This window comes from Mobula birostris, chromosome 10 (assembly GCF_030028105.1).
Source record: "Mobula birostris isolate sMobBir1 chromosome 10, sMobBir1.hap1, whole genome shotgun sequence".
In the NCBI taxonomy this organism is placed as follows: Eukaryota; Metazoa; Chordata; class Chondrichthyes; order Myliobatiformes; family Myliobatidae; genus Mobula; species Mobula birostris.
The window spans coordinates 129,894,810-129,917,993 of record NC_092379.1 but is presented as its reverse complement, the minus strand read 5'-3'; the positions used below and the strand labels follow the sequence as shown (position 1 = coordinate 129,917,993).

The window sequence follows — 23,184 nt, the reverse complement described above, 5'->3', positions numbered from 1 at the left end:
CTCCCTCTGGTGCTCCTCCCCCTTTTTCTTTCTTCCATGGCCTTCTGTCTCTTTCACCAATCAACTTCTCAGCTCTTTACTTCAGCCCTCCCCCTCCAGGTTTCACCTATCACTTATGTTTCTCTCTCCCCTCTCCCCACATTTTAAATCTACTCCTCAGTTTTTTTTCCCTCCAGTCCTGCAGAAGATTTTCGGTCCGAAACATCGACTGTAATCTTTTCTGAGATGCTGCCTGGCCTGCTGAATTCCCCCAGCATTTTGTGTGTTACCTCTATTGAGCTACATGTTGTGTCCATATGTACAAATGTCCACACTTTACAAAATTACCCGCATCTATTGCCTATTACGTATGGTTCTAGGACTTTGGGTACAAGGCTCTTACACAATGTTATTAAAGTTTTAACTCTTCCGCCTCTTCTGGAGAAATGGTTGTGTATTTACCTACAAAAGTCATCACACTTCGAAGCAATTTATAGTGATTATCCTGAGATTAAAAGGCAATTTAACAGATACTAACTTAAACATACTAAAAATATCTTATACATAGTTGCCAGCTGTAATTGGATAAAATATATTACTGTAACTTTTTGCCAACTTGGTACTCAATATGAACGACATGTACAAATCTCTACACTTCCCTCTCACTATATTTTACCTATTACATATGGTTCCAGGACTTGGGGCACTAGGCTCTTAGCCATCTTCAGTTCATCAGCAGAACAGCCACCAGACTCCAATCCAAAAGCCATTCGCATTCTTTTAAGAATTTCAATGTCGTCATGGATTTCAAATGTATTATCAAAGTTAAAAAAATATTCAAACCTGTGAAACAAAGATAGACATTCTAAATTAATCTTTTTTTTTTGGAAATCTGAAGTATTTCAAGACAGGATACATCCAGATCAGCTTTTCAAATATTCCCAGGAGAACACCCCACTCCCAAATATCTCTGAAACCAAACAATAAGTAGTAGCTGGTGCACAAATCAGGAGCATCACATTGAAATTCTTAGGTCAAATGTTAAAATAATTTCTCCCTCCCCCCATTACTACATTGTGACAACAGAATGTCAAGTAACCTTTATAAAACTTGTTGCAGTGCCTAGCAACAAATCTATTGATACTATTTTAATATGTTTATCTCAATTTTAACTTTGTAAAGCTTTTACCTGCTCTTCATAACTTAGGAGTAAGTATGTTTATGTGGACGAAAATAAAGTACCCAGTCAATAATGTTGCCCAAGCTCAGCGCCTGGGTTAGTTATCTCACCATATCTCTATACTCCAATTTCTGTGAATGAATAGTCAGAATCCAAGCAGGTTCTGTACCCTCACCAGCAATGTTCTGGATAGCTAACAGTTACTTTGCAAAATTCTGTAAAGCTGTTCACTCCCAATGTGATTCTCCAATAAAGAGTCAACAAAAGCTTTGACCAGCAGCCAAACCAGACATAGGAGGTTTTGAGAGGAGGGGACTTCAATCAGAGACTACTGCCAGAGGATAAAAGGCAGAAGGGTCAGTACATCGAAAAAGAGCTTTTTGTTGAGTTACTTTGACCAGCAGCCATCTGGGGTTTTGGATTGATTAGTAAGAGCAAATTAAATGAAGGGAGGGGCAAGTGCAGCAGCCATTGTCTGAGTGCACATAGAGTGGTCATCTTGAGACTTTAGCTCAAGGCTTCCGCGAAGAGAGGCTTCAGTCAGAGAAAGCAAAGGAAAGAAAAGCTGAAGGTTTTTTGTTTTTTTCTTTATATCTGCTCAGCTAGGACAGCAGAAATGACAGGCAGGATAGTGGCATGCCTCTCTTGTAGGATGTGGTAAGGCAGGGAGACTTCCTGTGTCCCCAGTGATAATTGCAAAAAGCTGCAACTGGATGAACTCCAGATCATTCGGGAGGCTGAGGGGGTGATAGATAAGACATATAGAGGTAGTTACACCCAAAATGCAGGACACAAGAAACAAGACAGTCTGGAAGGGGAATGGGGTTAAGGAGCCATCTCCTCAACAGCAGGTATATCACTTTGGATACTGTTGGGAGAGATGACCTAACAGAGGAAAGCCACAGTGGTCGAGTCTCTGGCACTGACTTTGCCTCTGTGACGCAGAAGGGAAGGTGGTGGAGGAGAAAAGGCATGCTGTGGTGATAGGGGATCCATTAGTTAGGGGAATGGACAGGAGGTTCTGTGGGCAAGACAAGATTCCTGACTGGTACGTTTCAGCCCAGGCGCCAGGGTCCAGGATATCTCATATCAAGTCTCAACATTCTTACGTGAGAGGATGAACAGCCAGAAGTCGTGGTCCAGGTGGGTACCAATGACATGGATAGGATGAGTGATGAGGTTCATTTAAAGGGCAGGACCTCCAGAGTTGTGATTTCAGGATTGCTTCCCATGCCATGTACTAGTGAGGCTAGAACTAGGAAGATTATATAGTATAATATGCGGCTAAAGAGTTGATGTAGGAGGAAGGGCATAAGGGATCATTGGGCTCTCTTCCAGGGAAGCTTAGACCCATACAGAGAACGTGTTAAGGTTTGTTAATGCTGCACGGTGGGGTTTAAACTAGAGTTCAGCGGAATGGGAACTAGAGTGCCAGAAAAGTTAGTGGAGATGCTGATAAGACTTCAGACAAAGTTAGGAATCAAAAGGTTAACCACGGTGCAACTAGTGAACTGAGCTGCATTCAATATATATTTCAATGCAAGAAGTTTTGCAGGAAAGGCCAAGAACAGTGCTGAAGATGAAGTAGCTGGTTTACAGAGGCAATATGTAGTGAGCAGAGGCTACTGATAGGGCAAAATTGTAGTTAACAGGGTAAGATGCAACGTAAAAGGTGGACAAAACCGAAAAGGGTGAATACAAGACTGAAGGTGTAGTAATTGAATGTGTGCAGTATACGGAATAAGGTGGATGAACTTGCAGCACAGATTGGCAGGTATGATATTGTGGGCATTACAGTCAAGGCCGAGAGAAGATTATAGCTGGGAACTTAACATCCAAGGACACACTGTATCGAAAGGACAGGCAGGAAGGCAAGGGGGCAGCATTGCTCTGCTGGTAAAATATCAAATCCTTAGAGAGGTGACATAGGGTTGGAAGATGTTGAATCATTGTGGACAGAGCTAAGGAACCACAAAGGTAAAAAGACCCTGATGCCAGTTGTATACAGACCCCCAAACAGTAGTAAGGATGCAGCCTACAAATTACAGTGAGATAGAAAATGCATGCCAAAAGGGCAATGTTACAAAACTCATGGGGACTTCAATATGCAGGTGACTGGGAAAAAATCAAGTTGGTGCCAGATTCCGGGAGGGGGAATTTCTAGAGAGCCATGGACTTTTACAGCAGCTCGTGGTTAAGCCCAACAGAGGATCAGCTATTCTGGATTGGGTGTTGTACAAAGAAACAGAATTGATTAGGGAACTTAGGACAAAAGAATCCTTAGGAGCAAGTGATCATAATATGATCAAATTCACCCTGAAGTTTGAGAAGGAGAAGCTAAAGTCAGATGTATCAGTATTACAGTAGAGTAAAGGGAATTAGAGGCATGAAAGAGGAGTTGGTCAAAATTGATTGGAAAAGAACAATGGCAGGGATGACAGCAGAGCAGCTACAGCTGGAATGTCCGGAAGCAATTCAAAAGGCACAGGATATATACTGTATATCCCAAAGAGAAAGAAGTATTCTCAAGGAAAGATGACACAACCGTGGCTAACAACAGAAGTTAAAGCCAACATAAAAGCCAAAAAGAGAGGGCATATAATACAGCAAAAATTAGAGGATTGAGAAGCTTTTAAAAACTAACAGAAGACAACAAAAAGTCATTAAGGTAAAGATAGAATATGAAAGTAAGAACATCAGAAGTAGAAGCAGGAGTCGGCCATCTGGTCCGTTGAGCCTGCTCCACCATTCAATAGGATCATGTCTGATCTAGCCATGGACCCATCTCCACCTACCTGCCTTTTCCCCATAATCCTTAATTACCCTGCTATGCAAAAATCTATCCAACTTTGTCTTAAATATATTTACCAAGGTAGCCTCCACTGCTTCATTGGGCAGAGAATTCTACAGATTCACCACTCTCTGGGAAAAGCAATTCCTCCTCATCTCCATCCTAAATTTACTCCCCTGAATCTTGAGGCTATGTTCCCTAGTTCTAATCTCACCTACCAGGAAACAACTTTCCTGCCCCTACCTTTCATAAGTCTCTATAAGATCTCCTCTCATCCTTCTGAATTCCAGCAAGTAGAGCCCCAGACGACTCAATCACTTCTCATAGTCTAACCCCCTCGTCTCTGGAATCAACCTGATGAATCTTTTCTGCAACGACTCCAAAACCAGCATAATCCTTCCTCAAGTAAGGAGACTAGAACTGTATGCAGTTCTCCAGATGTGGCCTCACCAGTACCCTATACGGTTGCAAAAAAAACCTCCCTGCTCTTAAATTAAGTTCCTCAGCAACGAAGACTAACATTCCATTTGCCTTCTTGATAGCCTGCTGCACCTGCAAATCAACCTTTTGCGATTCATGCACAAGCACTCCAAAGTCCTTCTGCACAGCGGCATGCTACAATCTTTTACTATTTAAATAATAATCTGATCTTCCATTTTCCCTTCCAAAGTGTATGACCTTGCATTTACCAACATTGTATTCCATCTGCCAAATCCTTGCCCACTCACTTAACCTATCTACACCTCTCTGCAGACTCTCCATATCTTCTGCACAATTTGCTCTTCCACTCAGTTTAGTGTCATCAGAAACTAAGATGCACTACACTATGTCTCCTTCTCCAGATCATTAATGTATACCGTGAACAGTTGCAGGCCCAGCACCGACCCCTGCAGCTCACCACTCACCACTGATTGCCAACCAGAGTAATGCCCATGTATCCCAACTCTCTGGTTTCAATTAGTTAACCAATCCTCTATCCATGCTAATACATCACTCCCAATTCTATGCATCCTTATTTTATGGATAAGTCTTTTATGTAGCACCTTATCAAATGCCTTCTGGAAATCCAAGTAAATAACATCTATCTGTTCCCCCGAATCCACTGTGCTTGTTATATCCTCAAAGAACTTCAGTAAGTTTGTCAAATAGCACCTGCCTTTGCTGAATCCACAATGCGTCTGCCTGATTGATCCATTCCTTTCCAGATGCTGTAAAAATAGGGGACAAGCTCTCCTCTACAATCACTCTGAGCACCGGTGCCCCACAAGGCTGTGTACTCAGCCCCCTGCTGTACTCACCGTACACCCATGATTGTGTAGCCAAGTTTCCATCAAACTCAATATATAAGTTTGCTGATGACACAACAATTGTAGGCTGTATCTCAGGTAATGATGAGTTTGAGTACAGAGAGGAAATTAAGAACCTGGTGGCATGGTGCGAAGACAATAACTTATCCCTCAACGTCAGCAAGACGAAGGAATTGGTTGTTGACTTCAGAAGGAGTATCGGACCGCACGACCCAATTTACATCAGTGGTGCGCAAGTGGAACAGGTCAAAAGCTCAGGCTCAATATCACAAATGACCTGACTTGGTCCAACCAAGTAGAGTTCACTGCCAAGAAGGCCCACCAGCGCCTTTACTTCCTGAGAAAACTAAAGAAATTTGGCCTGTCCCCTAAAACCCTCACTAATTTTTATAGATGCACCGTAGAAAGCATTCTTCTAGGGTGCATCACAACCTGGTATGGAAGTTGTCCTGTCCAAGACCGAAAGAGGCTGCAGAAGATCGTGAACGCATCGCAGCACATCACACAAACCAATCTTCCGTCCTTGGACTCACTTTACACCGCACGCTGTCGGAGCAGTGCTGCCAGGATAATCAAGGGCACGACCCACTGAGCCAACACACTTTTCGTCTCTCTTCCCTCCGGGAGAAGGCTCAGGAGCTTGAAGACTCGTACAGCCAGATTTGGGAACAGCTTCTTTCCAACTGTGATAAGACTGCTGAACGGATCCTGACCTGGATCTGGGCCTTACCCTCCAAATATCAGGACCTGCCTCTCAGTTTTTTTGCACTACCTTACTTTCCATTTTTCTATTTTCTATTTATGATTTATAATTTAAATTTTTAATATTTACTAATTTTTACTATTTTTAATATTTAATATTTGTAATCCAGGGAGCGGGAAGCGCAGAATCAAATATTCTTGTGATGATTGTACGTTCCAGTACCAATTGTTTGGCTACAATAAAGTATATAAAGTATAAAAAGTATTTCTTCTTTAATGACAGCTTCAAGCATTTTCCCAACTACAGATGTTAAACTAACTGGCCTATAGTTACCTGCCTTTTACCTACATCCTTTTTTGAACAGTGGCATGATATTCCCATTCTTCCAATCCTCTGGGATCTGCACTGAGTCCAGAGGATTATCGGCTACAAGCTAGCCAATAATATTGAGGAAACCAAAAATTTCTTCAGATACATAAACTGTAAAAGAGAGGCGAGAGTGGATATTAGACCACTAGAAAACAATGTTAGAGAGGTAGTAATGGGGGACAGTGAATTGATAGACAAACAGAATAAGTATTTTTGCATCAATCTTCATTGTGGAAGACACTAGCAGCATGGTGGAAGTTCCAAGCGTCATGGGTCATGAAGTTACCATAACTAGAGAGAAGGTTCTTGGGAAACTGAAAGGTCTGAAGGTAGATCAGTCACCCCGACCAGATGGTGTACACCCAAGTTCTGAAACAAGTAGCTGAAGAGATCAAGGAAACATTAGTAATGATCTTTCAAGAATCACTAGATTCTGGAATGGTTCCAGAAGACTGGAAAATTGAAAATGCCACTCCACTCTTCAAGAAGGGATCTATAGGCCACTTAGGTTGCCTTCAGTGGTTGGGAAGGTCTTGGAGTTAATTATTAAGGATGAGGTCCTCAGGGTACTTGGAGGCACATGATAAAATAAGCTGTAGTCAGCATGGCTTCTTCAAGGCAAGATCCTGCCTGACAAATCTGTTGGAACTCTTTGAAGAAATAACAAGCAGAATAGACAAAGGAGAATCAGTTGATGATGTGTACTATGTTCACAAGGTGCCACACATGAGGCTGCTTAACAAGCTACGAGAATGGGCAAATAAATGACAGATGTAATACAGTATCGGTAAGTGTACGATCTTGCACATTAGCAGAAGAAATGAAAGGGTTGACTATAGAAATAAATTATAAGTCAGTTAGCTTAACCTCAGTGGTTGGGAAAGCGTTGGGAGTCTATTATTAAGGATGAGGTTTCGGAGTACTTGGACACTAATAACAAGTCAAAGTCATCATGGTTTCTGTAAAAGGAAATCTTGCCTGATGAACTTGCTACAGTTATTTGAAAAAGTAACAAGTTGGGTGGACAAAGGAGAGGCAGCGGATGTTATTTACTTGGATATTCAGAAGGCATTTGATAAGGTGCTACACATGAGGCTACTTAACAAGATAAAATCCTACGGCATTACAGGAAAGAAACCTGCATGGATAGAGTAATGGCTGACAGGCAGGAGACAATGAGCGGGAATAAAAGAGGTCTTTCCCGGTGGGCTGCCAGTGACTAGTGGTGTTCCTCAGGGGTCAGTACTGGAACCGCTACTTTTCACATTGTTTTTCAATGATTTGGATAATGGAATTGATAGCTTTGTAACAAACTTTTGTGGATGATAATGAAGATAGGTGGATAAGGCTGAGAAAGCAATGCGATTACAGCAGGGATGCAGTGTTGGGAAATGTATGATAATATATTTTGGTAAAAGGAACAATGGTGCAGACTATTATCTAAATGAGGTGAAGGTTCAAACATCAGGTACAGAATGACTTGAGAGTCCTTGTGCAAGATTCCCAGAAGGTTAATTCACAGGTTGAATCTGTGGTGAGCCGGCAAATGCAATGTTGACATTTAATTCAAGGGGAGTAGAATATAAAAGCAAGGCAACAATCCTGAGCCTTCATAAGACACTAGTCAGGCCGCATTTCGAATATAGTCAACAGTTTTGGGCCTCATTTTGCAGAAAGGATGTCACAAACCAAGAGAAAATTGTGTGTGTTGCTCAGAAAGGATGTGTTGGCACTGGAGAGTCCAGAGGAGGTTTGCAAGGATGATTCCAGGAATGAAGGGGTTAAGATATGAGGAGCATTTGGGCTGGTACTCACTGGAATTTAGAAGAATGCGTGGGGATCTCATTGAAACCTACCAAATGTTGAAAGGACTAGATAGAGTGAATGTGGAGAGGATGTTTCCTATGGTGGGGGGTGGGGGGGTATCCAGAACTAGAGGGCATAGCCTCAAAATTGAGGGGTGACCTTTTAGAACAGAGGTAAGGAGGAATTTTTTTTAAGCCAGAAAGTAGTGAATCTGAGGAATACTCTGCCACAGACTGCAGTAGAGACCAAGTCCGTGGGTATATTTAAGGCGTAAGTTGATAAGTTTCCTGATCGGACACGGGCATCAAAGGATATGGCGGAGCAGACTCAATGGGCTGAACAGCCTAATTCTGCTCCTATGTCTTATAGTCCTGTATTCTAAATGGAGAGAATACACAAAAATCTGAGGTGCAAAGGGACTTGGGAGCACTTGTGCAGGATTCCCTAAAGGGTAATTTGTAGGTCGAGTCTGTGATGAGGAAGGCAAATGCAATTTAGCACTCATTTCAAGAGGACTAAAATATAAAAGCAAGGATGTAATGTTGAGACTTTATAAAGCACTGGTGAGGCCTCACAGAGTATTGTGAGCAGTTTTGGGACATACTGAAACTGGAGAGGGTTCAAAGGAGGTTCATGAAAATGATTCCAGGACTGAATGGCTGTTTCCTGTGATGGGAGAACCTAAGACCAGAGGACACTGCCTCAGCATAGAAGGGCATCCTTTTATAACGGCGATGAGGAGTTATTTCTTTAGACAATAGATGCAGGAGTAGGCCATTCAGCCCTTCGAGCCAGCACCGCCATTCACTGTGATCATGGCTGATCATCCACAATCAGTACCCTTTTCCGGCCTTCTCCCCATATCCCTTGACTCTGCTATCTTCAAGAGCTCTGACTCTTTCTTGAAAGAATCCAGAGAACTGGCCTCCACTGCCTTCTGAGGCAGAGCATTCCACAGAACCACAACCCTCTGTGTGAAAAAGTTTTTCCTCAACTCCGTTCTAAATGGTCTACCCCTTATTCTTAAACTGTGGCCTCTGGTTCTGGACTCCCCCAACATCAGGAACATATTTCCTGCCTCCAGCGTATCCAATCCCTTAATAATCTTATATGTTTCAATCAGATCCCCTCTCATCCTTCTAAATTCCAGTGTATACAAGCCCAGTTGCTCCAATTTTCCAACATATGACAGTCCCGCCATCCCGGGAATTAAACTCGGGAACCTACGCTGCACTCCCTCAATAGCTAGAATGTCCTTCCTCAAATGTGGAGACTAAAACTGTACACAATACTCCAGGTGAGGTCTCACCAGGGCCCTGTACAACTGCAGAAGGACCTCTTTTGCTCCTATACTCAACTCTCCTTGTTATGAAGGCCAACATCACTGCCTGCTGTACCTGCATGCCTACTTTCAGTGACTGATGAACAAGGACACCTAGATCTCGTTGTACTACCCCTTTTCCTAACTTGACACCATTCAGATAGTAATCTGCCTTCCTGTTCTTGCCACCAAAGTGGACAACCTCACTTCTAGAGCCACCTCCTTAAGTACCCTGGGATACAGATCATCAGGCCCTGGGGATTTATCAGCCTTTAGTCCCATCAGTTTACCCAACACTATTTTCTGCCTGATGTGAATTTCCTTCAGTTCCTCTGTTACCCTAGGTCCTCTGGCCACTATTACACCTGGGAAATTGTTTGCGTCTTCCCTAGTGAAGACAGATCCAAAGTACCTGTTCAGCTCGTCTGCCATTTCCTTGTTCCCCAGAATAATTTCACCAGTTTCTATCTTCAAGGGCCCAACTTTGGTCTTAACTAATTTTTTCCTCTTCACATACCTAAAGAACCTTTTACTATCCTCCTTTATATTCTTGTCTAGCTCACCTTCGTACCTCATCTCCATCTCCCCCCCCCCCGTATTCACTTTTTAGTTATTTTCTGTTGCTCCTTAAAAGTCTCCCAATCCTCTGGCTTCCCGTTAGAGAGTGGTGAATCTATGGAATTCTTTGCCATAGGCCTCTGTGGAGGCCAAGTCTTTAAGTATAATTAAGGCAAAGACTGACAGATTCTTGATTGGTCAGGGCATAAAGGGCTATGGGGAGAAGGTAGGAGATTGGGGCTGAGGGGAAAACTGGATTAGCCATGATGAAATGGCGGAGAAGAGTCGATGGACCAAATGGCCTAATTCTGCTCCTATATCTTATGGACTTATCTTCAGGAAAACAACAGGAGGAACAAACATATTCTGAAAGTGAGATATTAAAGTTGGTACTTTCACATGTATAGACTCAGTGAACACAGAAATCTACAGCACAATACAGGCCCATCGACCTACAATGTTGTGCTGATCTTTTAAACTACTCCATGCTCAATCTAATCCTTCCTCACTGCACAGCCTTCCATTTTTCTTTCATCCATGTGCTTATCCTAGCCTCTTAATGTGTTTGCCTCTATCACCACCAGCAGCAGTGTATTCCAGGCACTTAACAATTTTTTTTAAAAAAACCTTATGTTTGACACCCCCCCCCCCCCAATACTTTCCTCCGGTCATCTTAAAAGTATGGCCTCTCGTACTAGCCACTGCCACACTGGGGAATAAAAGGTGCTGGCTATTCATGCCATCCATGTCTCTTATCGTCTGGTGCAACTCTCATCCAATATTCCCTCTAATTTGTAATGACCAATGTGCGCAAAAATCTTGTGCTGTGCAATTTTTTGCCCAGTGACAACAGCACTTGCACACTGAATTTTATTTATACACACACACACACACACACACACACATTCATTTTAACAGCTAGCAAAACACTGTCGATAAGAACCTTGACCTCTTCTGGGTTTGACCGTTTTCACTCGTTCATCTGCACTCTCACAAATCATACACAGCAGGCCTGCCGTGGGTAATGAAGGATTTATGATGGTGCTCAATGGGGACTCCCTCGAGTTCATATGTGGAAAGTCTAATTACTACCTTTGATGTCTCTCTTTTTTCTTTTCAAGGTGGATGGGGTTCTGTTGAAGACCTGACATGGAGTTATACTCCCTTCAGTTCTTTGCAGTGGTGGGACTTGCTCTCAGAGGCTCACGACTGGCTGCTTTTCAAAATCCCCAGGATGTGGTCCAGAAGACAGGAGTGCCTTCAGGATTCTGAGGTTTTATGGCCCCGTGGACAGGTTGATTCTATGCCGGTGCCACTGACCGAAGTGTCGCGGGAGAAAAACTGAACATCGGGAGGAACAGATCAGCTGTCTGAGGATCTGTACTCGGCAAATTGTGCTCTCTCTCAATGGTGGCAGGAGTTTGTTGCTGATTCTTGAGTCGGGAGAACTCATGGGGGGAAAAAGGTGGTGTGACAGACTTAACACTAAATCTGCGAGTTGCTTTGTTATGTCTCCCCTCTTGCTGTGAGGGACACCTGTGTGTGAAGAACAAGAATTTCAGGATGTGTACCGTATACATTCCTGATATTAAATGAAACTACTGAAACTATTTTCTCACCGGAACTTTTGCACGCCATCCATATGCAATTTGCTTGCTAACTGATGCTTTCCCAAGTCAAGTTTCCAAACCAGTGGCCACATATTTTAATTCCATGTCGCATTCCCATTCTGATATGTCAATCCATGGCCTCCTCTACTGTCAAGATGAAGCCACACTCAAGTGGAGGAACAACACCTTATATTCCGTCTGGGTAGCCTCCAACCTGATGGCATGAACATTGATTTCTCTAACTTCCATTTGCCCCTCCTCCCCTTCTTACCCCATCCTTTTTTCCTCTGTCCCTCTCACAATCACTCCTTGCCTGCTCTCCATCTTCCTCTGGCTCCCCTCCCCCTTTCTTTCTCCCTAGGCCTCCCATCCCATGATCTTCCCCCTTCTCCAGCTCTGTATCCCTTTTGCCAATCAACTTTCCAGCTCTTGGCTCCATCCCTCCCCCTCCCACTTTCAAATCTCTTACTATCTCTTCTTTCAGTTAGTCCTGACAAAGGGTCTTGGCCCGAAACGTTGACTGCACCTCTTCCTATAGATGCTGCCTGGCCTGCTGCGTCCACCAGCATTTTGTGTGTGTTGCTTGAATTTCCAGCATCTGCAGATTTTCTCGTGTTTGCGTTTTTAAATTCACTCCACTTCTTCCCACTTGCAAATTCTCTAGCCACTTTTGCATCGTGACAACATACGCAGGTAACACCAGTTTCTGATCTGTACATAAATATTTCTTGTAGCTGTACATTGCTGACCTCAAGAGCTTTTGATGTAGCAGTTTCTATAGTTTCATTAAGCCACTCTGCTTAAAAAACAGTATATATAAGCCAGTTCTAAAATCTGCAAATAACTCAAAAACGCCATGTGGTCAACACCATCCACAATAGAAAATGGAAAAGGAAATGTGATTGCGTACGTTTGTGAAATATACTTAACATGATAGAGGGTGGCAACCTTCTGTGCAATTTAAATTCCTTTGTGCGCTAGTAGCAAAAGATGTATGCACATGCACACCCTAGAGGGAACATTGCTCTCATCCTTCTTTGGTCCAAAGAAAAAGCTGAAGCTCACTCTGCCTTTCATCATAAGACATACCCTAATCCAGGCAGCATCATGGCACCCTTCCTATAGGAAACCAATACTGAGCACCATACTCCAAAGTATGGTCCAGCCAGTTTTAGAGCTGCAACATTACCTTCTAGTTTTTGAACTCAATCCCCTGACTAATGAAGGCCAATGAGCCTTCTCAACCACCCTATCAACTTGTGCTGCAACTTTGAGGGATCTACAGACATAGGCCCCGAGATCCTTCTGTTCGTCTACAATGCTAAGAATCCTGCTACTAACTTTGTAATGTGCCATCAAGTTTAATCTTCCAAGGTGTATCAATTCACACTTTTCTGGAGTGAACTCCACGTCACTTCTCAGCACAGCATCCTGTCAATGTATGACAACCGTCTACACTATCCACAAGGCTACCAACCTTCCATCATATGAGGTACCTTACTTGCCACATACCAGACCAGCCCTGGATCAAAACTAGGATTTTCCACAGAGTCATAGACTGCTTTATTGCCTAACAGTTTTTGAACTCAGAATCTAGCATCCTACCTTTAACCATAAAGTGAAAGTCAGTAATTGAACACTATTGTTTGAAGGAATTCCTATTACAAAGCCATCGGCCTAGGGTGGTGGACCTTCCAATGAGCCTTCCTTTACACAAGTTATAACTTCAACTAGCACATTCCTCCCCCCCCCCCCCCCCCCAGTGATTTCAATTGATTTCAATTTTGCTGGATTCCCTTGAAACTACACAGTGAAATATTTCTTTGGTTTTAAAAGAATTTAGTCTCATCTTCAAGACTATTTAATTATAGATAAAAGAAGCATGCATTTTACTTTAAGCAATTTGCCCACAACTTGAATTGCAGAATGAAAAGTTTCGGAGTTGGGGGGAGAAAAGACAGTAAAATACTAATTTTTTTTTAAAAAGTTCACCAAGAATATAGGTTGATGTCTTTTTAAAAAATCTATACCAAATGTAACCATTTATACAACTAATCTCAATGATCATATCACAATGAACAGTGGACTTAAATTTGAGGAATTTGCATTTCTGAAAGGCATCCATCTCAAAGTACTTGATTAATGAACCAGCTAAGTCACACAGATTTTACTGTACTTACTTATCAGGAGAGATACTGCAGTCTATGATTGTTTTTTTGCTGGTGTTGACCAATATGAAGGGCAGTTGAATGGCAGTGTTGGGAGGAGGAACCCTGCCAGATTGTTGCTCTACAAGGCGATTTCGTTGAACCAGGTTCTTAAAGGCAATTTGCTGCAAAACAGAAATTACTCCAATATACATTTCGCATTTTGTACTTGGTAATGCCCATTAGTAAGAGTCATAGTTTTGATTTCTATCTTTTCATTGTTAATATCAAACGTATCCTACTACTCAGCCTCAGGCAAAGGATACTAGTATACATCTCTTCAGAACATAAGATATAGGAGCAGAATTAGGCCACTTGGCCCATCATTTCTGCTCTGCCATTGATTTATTATCCCTTTCAATCCCATTCTCCTACTTTCTCCCATAACTTTTAATGCCCTGACTAATCAAGAACCCATCAATCTCCGCATTAAATATACTCAATGACCTGGCCTCCACAGCCATCCATGGCAATAAATTCCACACGTTCACCATCCTCAGGCTAAAGAAATTCCTCCTCCTCTGTTCTAAATAAATGTCCCTCCATTCTGAGGTTGTGCTCCCTGGTCCTAGACAAACCCACTAGAAGAAACACCCTCTCCACATCCAATCTATCCAGGCCTTTCATTATTTGATAAGTTTCAATGAGATCTCCCTTCATTATTCTGAACTCCAGCAAGTACAGGCCCAGAGTCATTAAATGCCCCTCATACATTGACCCTTTCATTTTTGGAATCATTCTTGTGAAGTTCTCTGGACTTTCCCCAGTGCCACCATTTTTCTTTGATAATGGGCCCCAAATTGCTCACAATATTACAAGTGCAATCTGACCAGTGCCTAATAAAGTCTCAACTCACATCCTTGCCCTTATATTCTAGTCCCCGCAAAATGAATACTAACATTGCATTTACCCTTCTTACCGCTGACTATTTTACTCTCTATATATCTGAAGAAAAACTTCTGGTATCCTCTTTTCTATTATTGGCTAGCTTACCTTCGTATTCATCTTTTCTCTCCTTATGGTTTTTTTTTTAAAGTTGTTTTGTTGGTTTAAATAGCTTCCCAATCAGAGGATTCCACTAATTCTTGATTTCTTATATGCCCTCTCTTTTTCTTTTATGCTGTCTTTTGACTTCCCTGGTCAGCCAGTGCCTCATCCTCCCTTTATAATACTTCTTCATCTTTAGGATGCATCTATCCTGCACCTTCTGAATTGCTCCCAGAAAACACAGCAATCATTCCCGCTAGTGTTCTCTTTGGCCAGCTTCTCTCTTATGCCTCCAATTCCCTTTACTCCATTGTAATACTGATACATCTGACTTTATTTTCTTCTCAAACTGCAGGGTGAATTGTATCAGATTGTGATCACTGCCTCCTAAGGGTTCCTTTATCTTAAGATCCCTAATCAAACCTGGTTCATGACAACACCCAATCCAGAATTGCCTTCCCCCATTGGGCTCAACAACAGGCTACTCTGAAAAGCAATCTCACAGGCTTACTACAAATTCCGTCTCTTGGGACCCAGCACAAACCTAATTTTCCCAATCTACTTGCATATTGAAATGTTCCATGACTATCGTAAATTGCTCTTATTACATGCTTTTTCTATCTCCCATTGTAATTTATATTCCACATCCTGCCTGCTGGTCAGAGGGCTGTAAATAACTTCCATCATCGTCTTTTCACCATCTCACAAGAATGCTATACGTTCCAATCCTATGTTACCTCTTTAAGGATTTGATTTCATTTTACCAACAGAATCACCCCACTCCCTCTGCTTACCTGCCTGCGCAGTCGATACAAAGCACGGAATAAGACCAATATTATGATAGCCATGGAGCATTTGGATATTAAGCTCCCAAGTATGATCTTTCAGCCATGACTCAGTGATCTCTACAGACAGCACCTAGCAGTTTTTTAAATGTAACTATGTAATTAAGGTGAAAGGGTAATTTCAAAGGAGGTGTGAGGAGCAAGTTTTCTTTTTAATATGCAGAGAGTAGTGGGTGCCTGGAACGTGTTCTCTGCAGTGATGATAGAGGCAGGTTAGGGACTTTTAAGAGATGTTTAGATAGTCACACAAATGTGAGGAAAATGGAAGGATGTAGACATTGTATAGGTAGAAGAGATTAGTTTAGTTGGCTATATGATTACTAATCTAATTGGTATGGCACAACATTGTGAGAAGGGCCTGTTCCTATGCTGTTGCATGTTCTATTATTTTGTTCAGCCTATACCAGTAAACTATTGGTAATAAATTTAACTATTAATATGCTACTAAATAAATAAATCTTCATAATGTTGAAAATCTTTGAAATAGTACCTGCAGAAGCAACTCCTTAAGTTGTAACTGCTTCTGTTTAATCATCTCCAGTTTCCTCCGCTTCTCCATCTAGTCACATAAAAACAAAAGCGCCAACACTTGCTGAAAACTGCAAACTAGTCTGCTAATTGTAAAATTCTCAGATTTAAGAAGCATTTTCAAGCAAAATTTAACCACAATGCCACACAAGGAGATATCCCTCTTTTTCATAGAGGGATATTTTAAAAAAATTAAGAGGTTTATGGAAAGGTTATAGTGCCCAAAACGAAGACAGATGAAAACAAGATTACCAATTATACTGCAATTAGTATCAGACATGTCAATAGGCACAAATGAAAGCCTGAATAGTTCTCAAAAGACAGAAGACAATTCAAAGCTATATTGATTAACCCAATTGTAAGAATATGTTCAGAGACAAATCAAAGAATTTCCTTTCATTAATAAGAACTATATTCTGCAAAATGAAGAACAAAGCATGACAGACACATACAAGAAATGTATAAAATACAAACAGTGGGGTTGAGCTAATAATTTTTTCACTCATGCTAAATGGGGTGCTAACTGGGTGCCAATATATAAAAAAAACTTAACAGCTCAACCTCAGTCAAAATGTTCAACAACAGCACTGGTAGATGGAAATCAACCAGAGCAAAACAGAAAAGGAAATTTGGAAGTAGAGTGTCAAAAGAAAAGCAACAGAAAACAAAAAAAAGTAACTGAACCATGAAGAGAAACTATTGAAGCTAACAAACTGTCAGGGGTGGTGGTCAAGGCAGAAACATTATAGACTTGAGACATTTACGTACACTCATGAATGTGAAGAGAAGGAAGCAAATGAAGGCAGAAGACCCTTCATGAGAATATTAAATTTGGTTTCTCACTTCTAGATTAGGGAATGAACATGCTGCTTTGCATGCTGAGCATTTGCAGTATTTTCTGCTTTTATTTCAGATATCCAGCATCTGCTGTCTTTTGCTTTTCAAATCACTGACATGAGTGCATACTAAACCAGAATTAAAGAAATTTTCTGTCAGAATGTGCTGAAATATCTTGGTATGCAGTTGATGGACATACAGTTTGATTAAAGGAGTCACACACAGACATTCCTTTCTTACCTCTAGATTCTGACACTCTTGAGCTGAATTTGTAGGGAGTCCTATCCACTTGATTTCTTTCTTCTCTTTGGAGATTATGTTCATTGCCATGAGCACATTCAATGCATCATATACACGACGTCTTATATTTTTTTGATCATACCCCTGCTGTGAATTAGAATACAATATTTTTTTTTAAATGAGAAAATATTTACGTGGAATGAATTCGATTCAGTAAAAAGAAAATCACGTTAGATGCAATTGTACCAGTCTACTATGGATCCATTTCTGTTTTCTTTTAACAATAAAGTTGGAATGGAACTGCAGTTATTCTCTTAAGGGCATGGTTGGCCTAGGCAAGGTAAAGAGAATAAAAATGTTCCGACTAGCATATTGTGCAAAGAGTTGAGAAAACTTCTATATATTTAGTACTTGCAAAAGTTTATCAAAACAAGCATCACCTTCAAGACTGAATTAAAGAGGCACACAATAGAAAACACTTTAAATGGTTATGGGGAATCAGTTGTCACACGAGACACTCTAGGAGCCAGCAGAGACTCAATAGACCATTTCCTTTATTCTGTGCCAATAAGTACTCTACAATTCTAACCTTTGAGAAGTCCAGCAAGCCATCCCCAAATGGGAGAGGAACAATTAAATCACAGCTGATTAGCTTGCTTAAACTACATAACAAGGTTATCTTCCAATTCTTACCTGTGAGTAGGGATAAACAAAGACTGCAACTGGTAAGGCAAATAAAGAAATAATGCTGTTTTAAGCTGTAGAAAACTCAGGTGTTTTAAAACCAATACCCATTTTTTTTTTAAGTAGCTAGTTGTCTTAGTGCAACAAAACCAGACAAAAACATTTAAAGGCATTCAATTTTCCAAGTACCCCAAGTTAGAAATTCTTGCTAATACAGGTTGAGCACCCCTTATCCAAAAATTTTTTGAGCACTAACATGACGTGACCAATAGAAAATTCTATAAGGCGTTGGGAAGGCTTCCATGCAATGCACCACATACAGTTCTGAAAAGTGACCTCATATATGTAACGAACATAAATTAATGAAAAATGGAAAAGCGCTGCAGAAAATGAAAAATGAAGATCTTGTATTGAAAGAGTGGATTCCTCAGAGTGAACATATGGCTGATTATGAAACAAGTGGAGATCTATCCCAACAAACTAAAAATTGAAGGTAATTATGAATATCCCTCAGGATGATTGCAGAAATTTAAGAAAAGGAATGGCATTAAATTTTTTAAGATTTATGGTGAAAAAATGTTTGCTGATCACAAAGCAGCAGAGAAATTCAATGATGCGTTTGCCAAGATCACTTCTGATGAAAATCTAACGTGCTGAATGGCTGCATCATACATACAGTGACGAACAAGTGTAAGTCAAAGACTGGTGAGCACATAAATTCAGAGTCGGGAATGACAACAATCCCAAACAGTCACTGACTGTTCACCTGGGCTTACTTTTTTTTGACTGTTCAATGTACACATCATTGTTTCATACACAAAATTATTAAAAATATTACATAAAACTACACAGGGTACATGTATAAACTATATATGTAGGCAAACATAAAAGAGGCGGACAACAGAAGAGATTCAAAGACGTCTTAAAAGCCAACATGAAGAAATGTAATATCAACATCAACAATTGGGAAACCAATGCCAAGGACAGGAAACTCTGGCAAGCCATCATCCGAGAAGGAACAGCAACTTTCGAAGCCAACAGGTGTGCAGAATCAGAAGAAAAGAGAAGAAAATGTAAAGAGAGGCAGCAACAACCAAAGCCCGATCTGCCATCTGGAACTACCTGTCCTGAATGCGGAAGAACTTTCAAAACCAAGATTGGACTCACAAGCCACTTGAGTAGATCAACAGAACGAAGACCATCATCCTTGACCTCGAGGGATAACCACGACGATATGTAATACAAGTGGATTTTCTGTTTAAACCTGGGTCCTGTCCCGAAGGCATCTCATTGTATTGATGCAAATATCCGAAAAATTACAAGAATTAGAAACACGTTCAGCCCTAAGCATTTCTGATCAGGGGTGCTCAACCCATAATTTTGTTACAGCAATGTCACTTTTCTCCTAAAGTAGGCTAAAAACAGCTAAATAAAAATAATCAAAAACTGCCAATGAATAAAACAGGACTACTGAAATTATAATACAGCCATAACTGAACATGTGTGGTTGGTATTAACAGACCACATACCTAAAACTTTACAACCACTGAAAAACCAAACAGGAGGGAATTTTAGCCTCTCCTGTCTAGGAACATTGAAGCCAATTGTGATAATAACATCACAGAGGCAGATTCAAGTGTGATAATATGCTGGCTTATTTATTAATATAATGTGTCATGCTAAATTAACAATTATTCGATTTTCCTAACTCCATCAATCGCAACATCCAATCGAGAAATACTCTAAAACATTTTCATTACACTGGGCAGTAAAAAAAAATTCACACCCAAAAGAAACAGGAACACAAGAACCACTACATCATTCAAGATGACTGCAAACATTCATACTTATTTTCTGTGTTAATGACACACAGAGTTATAAAAGTCTTTGAAAATTTTTCACTAAACAAGTTTAAATTAAATAAAATTTAAAAAGTAGTAAGAATTTTTTCACCCAAGGAAATGTTTGCTTCACATCCTGGTTGATAAGCAAAGTTGATATAACAAAGTTGTTCACACTTTGTACAAACTTTGTACACACTCAAAGTGTCCTACAAGGACCTGCCTAACTATTCATTTAACGAATCAAATAATAGAATGAAGAACAGCTGATATTTACTAGAAAACAGACTGATGGCACAACAAGTTATGAAATGGCCAACAGCATAAAATTACAAAAAAAACTTATAGTTAATTGAATTATATAAACTAGCCTTTCTCAAAACTTTTTACCCTGGAGGAACCCTTGAAATAATTTTCAGGTTTCAGGGAACCCCTGCATAAAAATTATTATATCTAGAGCTCATGGTATGTTAGCATGATCGGCAAGTTGTAGATATAATGACCCCAAAATAATTTTCAATGCTTCTTCAAGTATAGAATGAATTTTCAGCCAACTTTTCTTGAAAAAAATATAAGCTTGGCTTACCTTTCTTGAAATTACTCTTTCTCTTTCATGAATTTTAAAAACTCACAAGGCAAGCATAATAAATTTCTCAATTCTTGGTCGAACTTGAGATAAGCACACACTGATTTCACCTTCAACTGAAATGAGATGGATTTCTATCCTTGGTCTTGATGCTTGTTAAACAAGAAAAGGCTTGCTCACTGTTGAAAACTGCAGCAAGATGTTCATGGCTGTCCTATGATTGGCAGGATACTCTTCTTCCATTGAAATTTAGAACTTGTTCAGGGACAGATCAGTAAATCTCATCTTGAGTGCATGATCAGAGTGCAGCTCACAAAGTTCTTCCTCTTCTTTCAAAGTCAAGTTCTCAGGCTGAGCAGAAGATTTAGAGAAAGGGTCCCTCACCCAGTAATACACTTTTTTTGAAAGGGAGGAAAGTACCTTTCAATTTTGTTCTGCAGTTCTTCCAGGTGGTTTTCAGGTAACACTAGAGATTTTCTGATATTTTTCCTCACTCTCAAGCCCAAACAGCAGTGGAAACATTTCAGGATTTCCTTTTGCAGCATGATTTTTCCAAAGATTTAGTTTCCTTTTAAATACAATAATCTTGTCACTTGAAATCAAAACATTTTCCCCAGGGCCTTGCAGAGACTTGTTCAAGTGGTTCGTATAATGGAAAACGTCTGTTAAGTAGGCTAGTTTCTGCAGCCATTCTTCAACTTCAAAGCACTTAGCAAAATCTGGCCGACTATTTTCTTGAACTACTACTACGTTGACTCAGGCCTAAGGGGCCGGCATCGGGATCATGACAGACTCCACTTCTCCCTCTCCCTCATCAGTGTGTTCAGTTCATCTACATCAGCCGCGCCGCTGTCTTCTAGGAGCGTGTTGACCATAGTCTTGGGAGGGCACCCAGGGTTCATCCTCCCATGCTTGGGCTCCCATATGATGACTAGGCTGGCAGGTAGCTCAGGGTGGCGTAGAAAGTGCCCCGTTAGTTGCAGCCTTCTCACCTCAATTTTAGTGGTGAGCATCAGTAGGTTGTCATAGAGTTAGATGTTTGTCATGTGCCAACACACGTCAAGAGCCATCCGGAGGCTTCGTGTATAGCAACCATCTACAGACTTTCGCATAGTCTTGGTGAGTGTCCAAGTCTCGCATCCATACGTGAGAATGGACTTTATGACTGATATGAAGATCCTCTTTTTAAGCCCTCTGATCAGGTTCGACTTCCAGATTTCCATCATGTCGTTCATAGCCCCCCAAGCCAGTGCCTTCCATATCTTTATGTCCTTCTCCGAACTCGTCATTCTTGACCCGAGGTACTTGAAGTCAAAGACTTCAAAGACTTGAAGACTTGACTTAAAATCTTTTCTTGCAAGTCCTCCTGCAATTCACCTTTCAGCTTAAACACCCTGTTGAGAACTCTTCCTCTGCTAAGCCACTGGATCTCTGCATGTAGCAGGGGATGGGTGTGCACTGTGTCCAGGTTTTCACAGTTTCCTTTTTAAACATTCTCGAGTGAACTGGTACTAAATAACTGAATCTTTTTTACTAACTGTGACTTTATTTTCTAAAGCTTTAATCTGTTTGAGATTCCAATAGTCATTTAAAATAATCAGCACTTTTGTGTGTCATATATCTGTGATTTGCAGTTAAGCTTCTTTTCAATGTTGCTGGGGCCATTGTTATATTTCTAAGTTGTTTGCTAAAGACTAAGCACAATGGAATTGGACAACTTGGATCACCAGTCCATGTAAAACACACTGATAAGTAGCTCTCATTGTAAAGATACGATACTGGCTTATTATTTTAGTGTCGCCCATTGCTTTTGTCTCCAGGACCCAGAAGAGTTTGGTGGACTACTTCCGGGGCAACAGGAGGCATCAGATCTCTGCTGTCGTCGAGTCTTCTGATCGCAGACGGCGGTCAGTCATTGGTGTGTGTGCACACCCAGATGGCAGCCCTCCGCCTCAGGACCCTACAGAGATACCTTATAGTGACCACCCTCCAAGATGGCATGCAACAGCAACTGCCACTGCCTTCAGGAGGGCACGCAGCTTCAAGCAGACAGCATCAGCCACGCCACTGTGGGAACTGCCCTGCTTTTACCGAGAGCTGTTGAGGGCATGGGGGTCTAGTCTCATCCAGACAGGGTGTTCCTGTGCCAGTGGGGGATGGTACTCTAGCTGCAAGGGGGGACTGGTCTCCATCTGATCACGGTGAGTGTTGAGGGGGCTCGGGGAAGTGGAGGGATCCTGGCTGCACCACTACCTGATGGACTGGAAGTGATCATCGGATACCACGTGGGAGAGGTAGGAGTCAACTTGAGCCATCTCGCAGGGATGCCCACCATGCCCTTCCGTGATGCCTCAAGCATTTTTTGTACAGGCTGCTCTTATACACCTCTCACTTCCCTGCCTTTGTTTTGCCGACCGGACTCGCCTTAGCAATCTGTTTTACCATCTGGCAGTGAAGGTTGTTCCCAGTGGAAATCTCTTTATGCAAGGGCCCTTCCTATGTACATTGGGCAGTACCGTGCAACAGGTTCACTGACACCCCATCCTCCTGCCCATTCTGTGGCCTGGAGGAGTTACATGCTTATCTGGAATGAGAGGTTGCACAGAAGGGGCAGGTCATGAGGAGGAGCTACTGGTGGGCTTGCTCCTGGGCCTTGCTAAGATGGCCATTCACAGGTCCAGGCGGCAGGAAGTCAACGGCCTGCCCCTCTTCCGAGGATACGTTCATGCTTGGCAGTCCATGGAAAGGGAGCACGTGGTAACAATGGGTATACATATTTTAATTTGAATTTATTCACTGTCTTGC

At 41.4% G+C, this 23,184-nt stretch overlaps 1 protein-coding gene across 3 annotated transcripts in view; it reads right to left on the bottom strand.

Moving 5' to 3' along the window:
• The window catches only part of LOC140204327 (transcription factor Dp-1-like), a 93,559-nt gene that overhangs the window by 12,545 nt on the left and 57,830 nt on the right, over positions 1 to 23,184 (bottom strand). For all 3 annotated transcript variants that reach the window (XM_072270959.1, XM_072270961.1, XM_072270960.1), the window contains exons 7-10: positions 17,269 to 17,415; positions 16,154 to 16,222; positions 13,805 to 13,956; positions 656 to 822 (exon numbers count right to left, since the gene is read on the bottom strand). In XM_072270959.1, the coding sequence (XP_072127060.1) occupies positions 656 to 822; positions 13,805 to 13,956; positions 16,154 to 16,222; positions 17,269 to 17,415 (535 nt within the window). The remainder of the gene's footprint in view (positions 1 to 655; positions 823 to 13,804; positions 13,957 to 16,153; positions 16,223 to 17,268; positions 17,416 to 23,184) is intronic.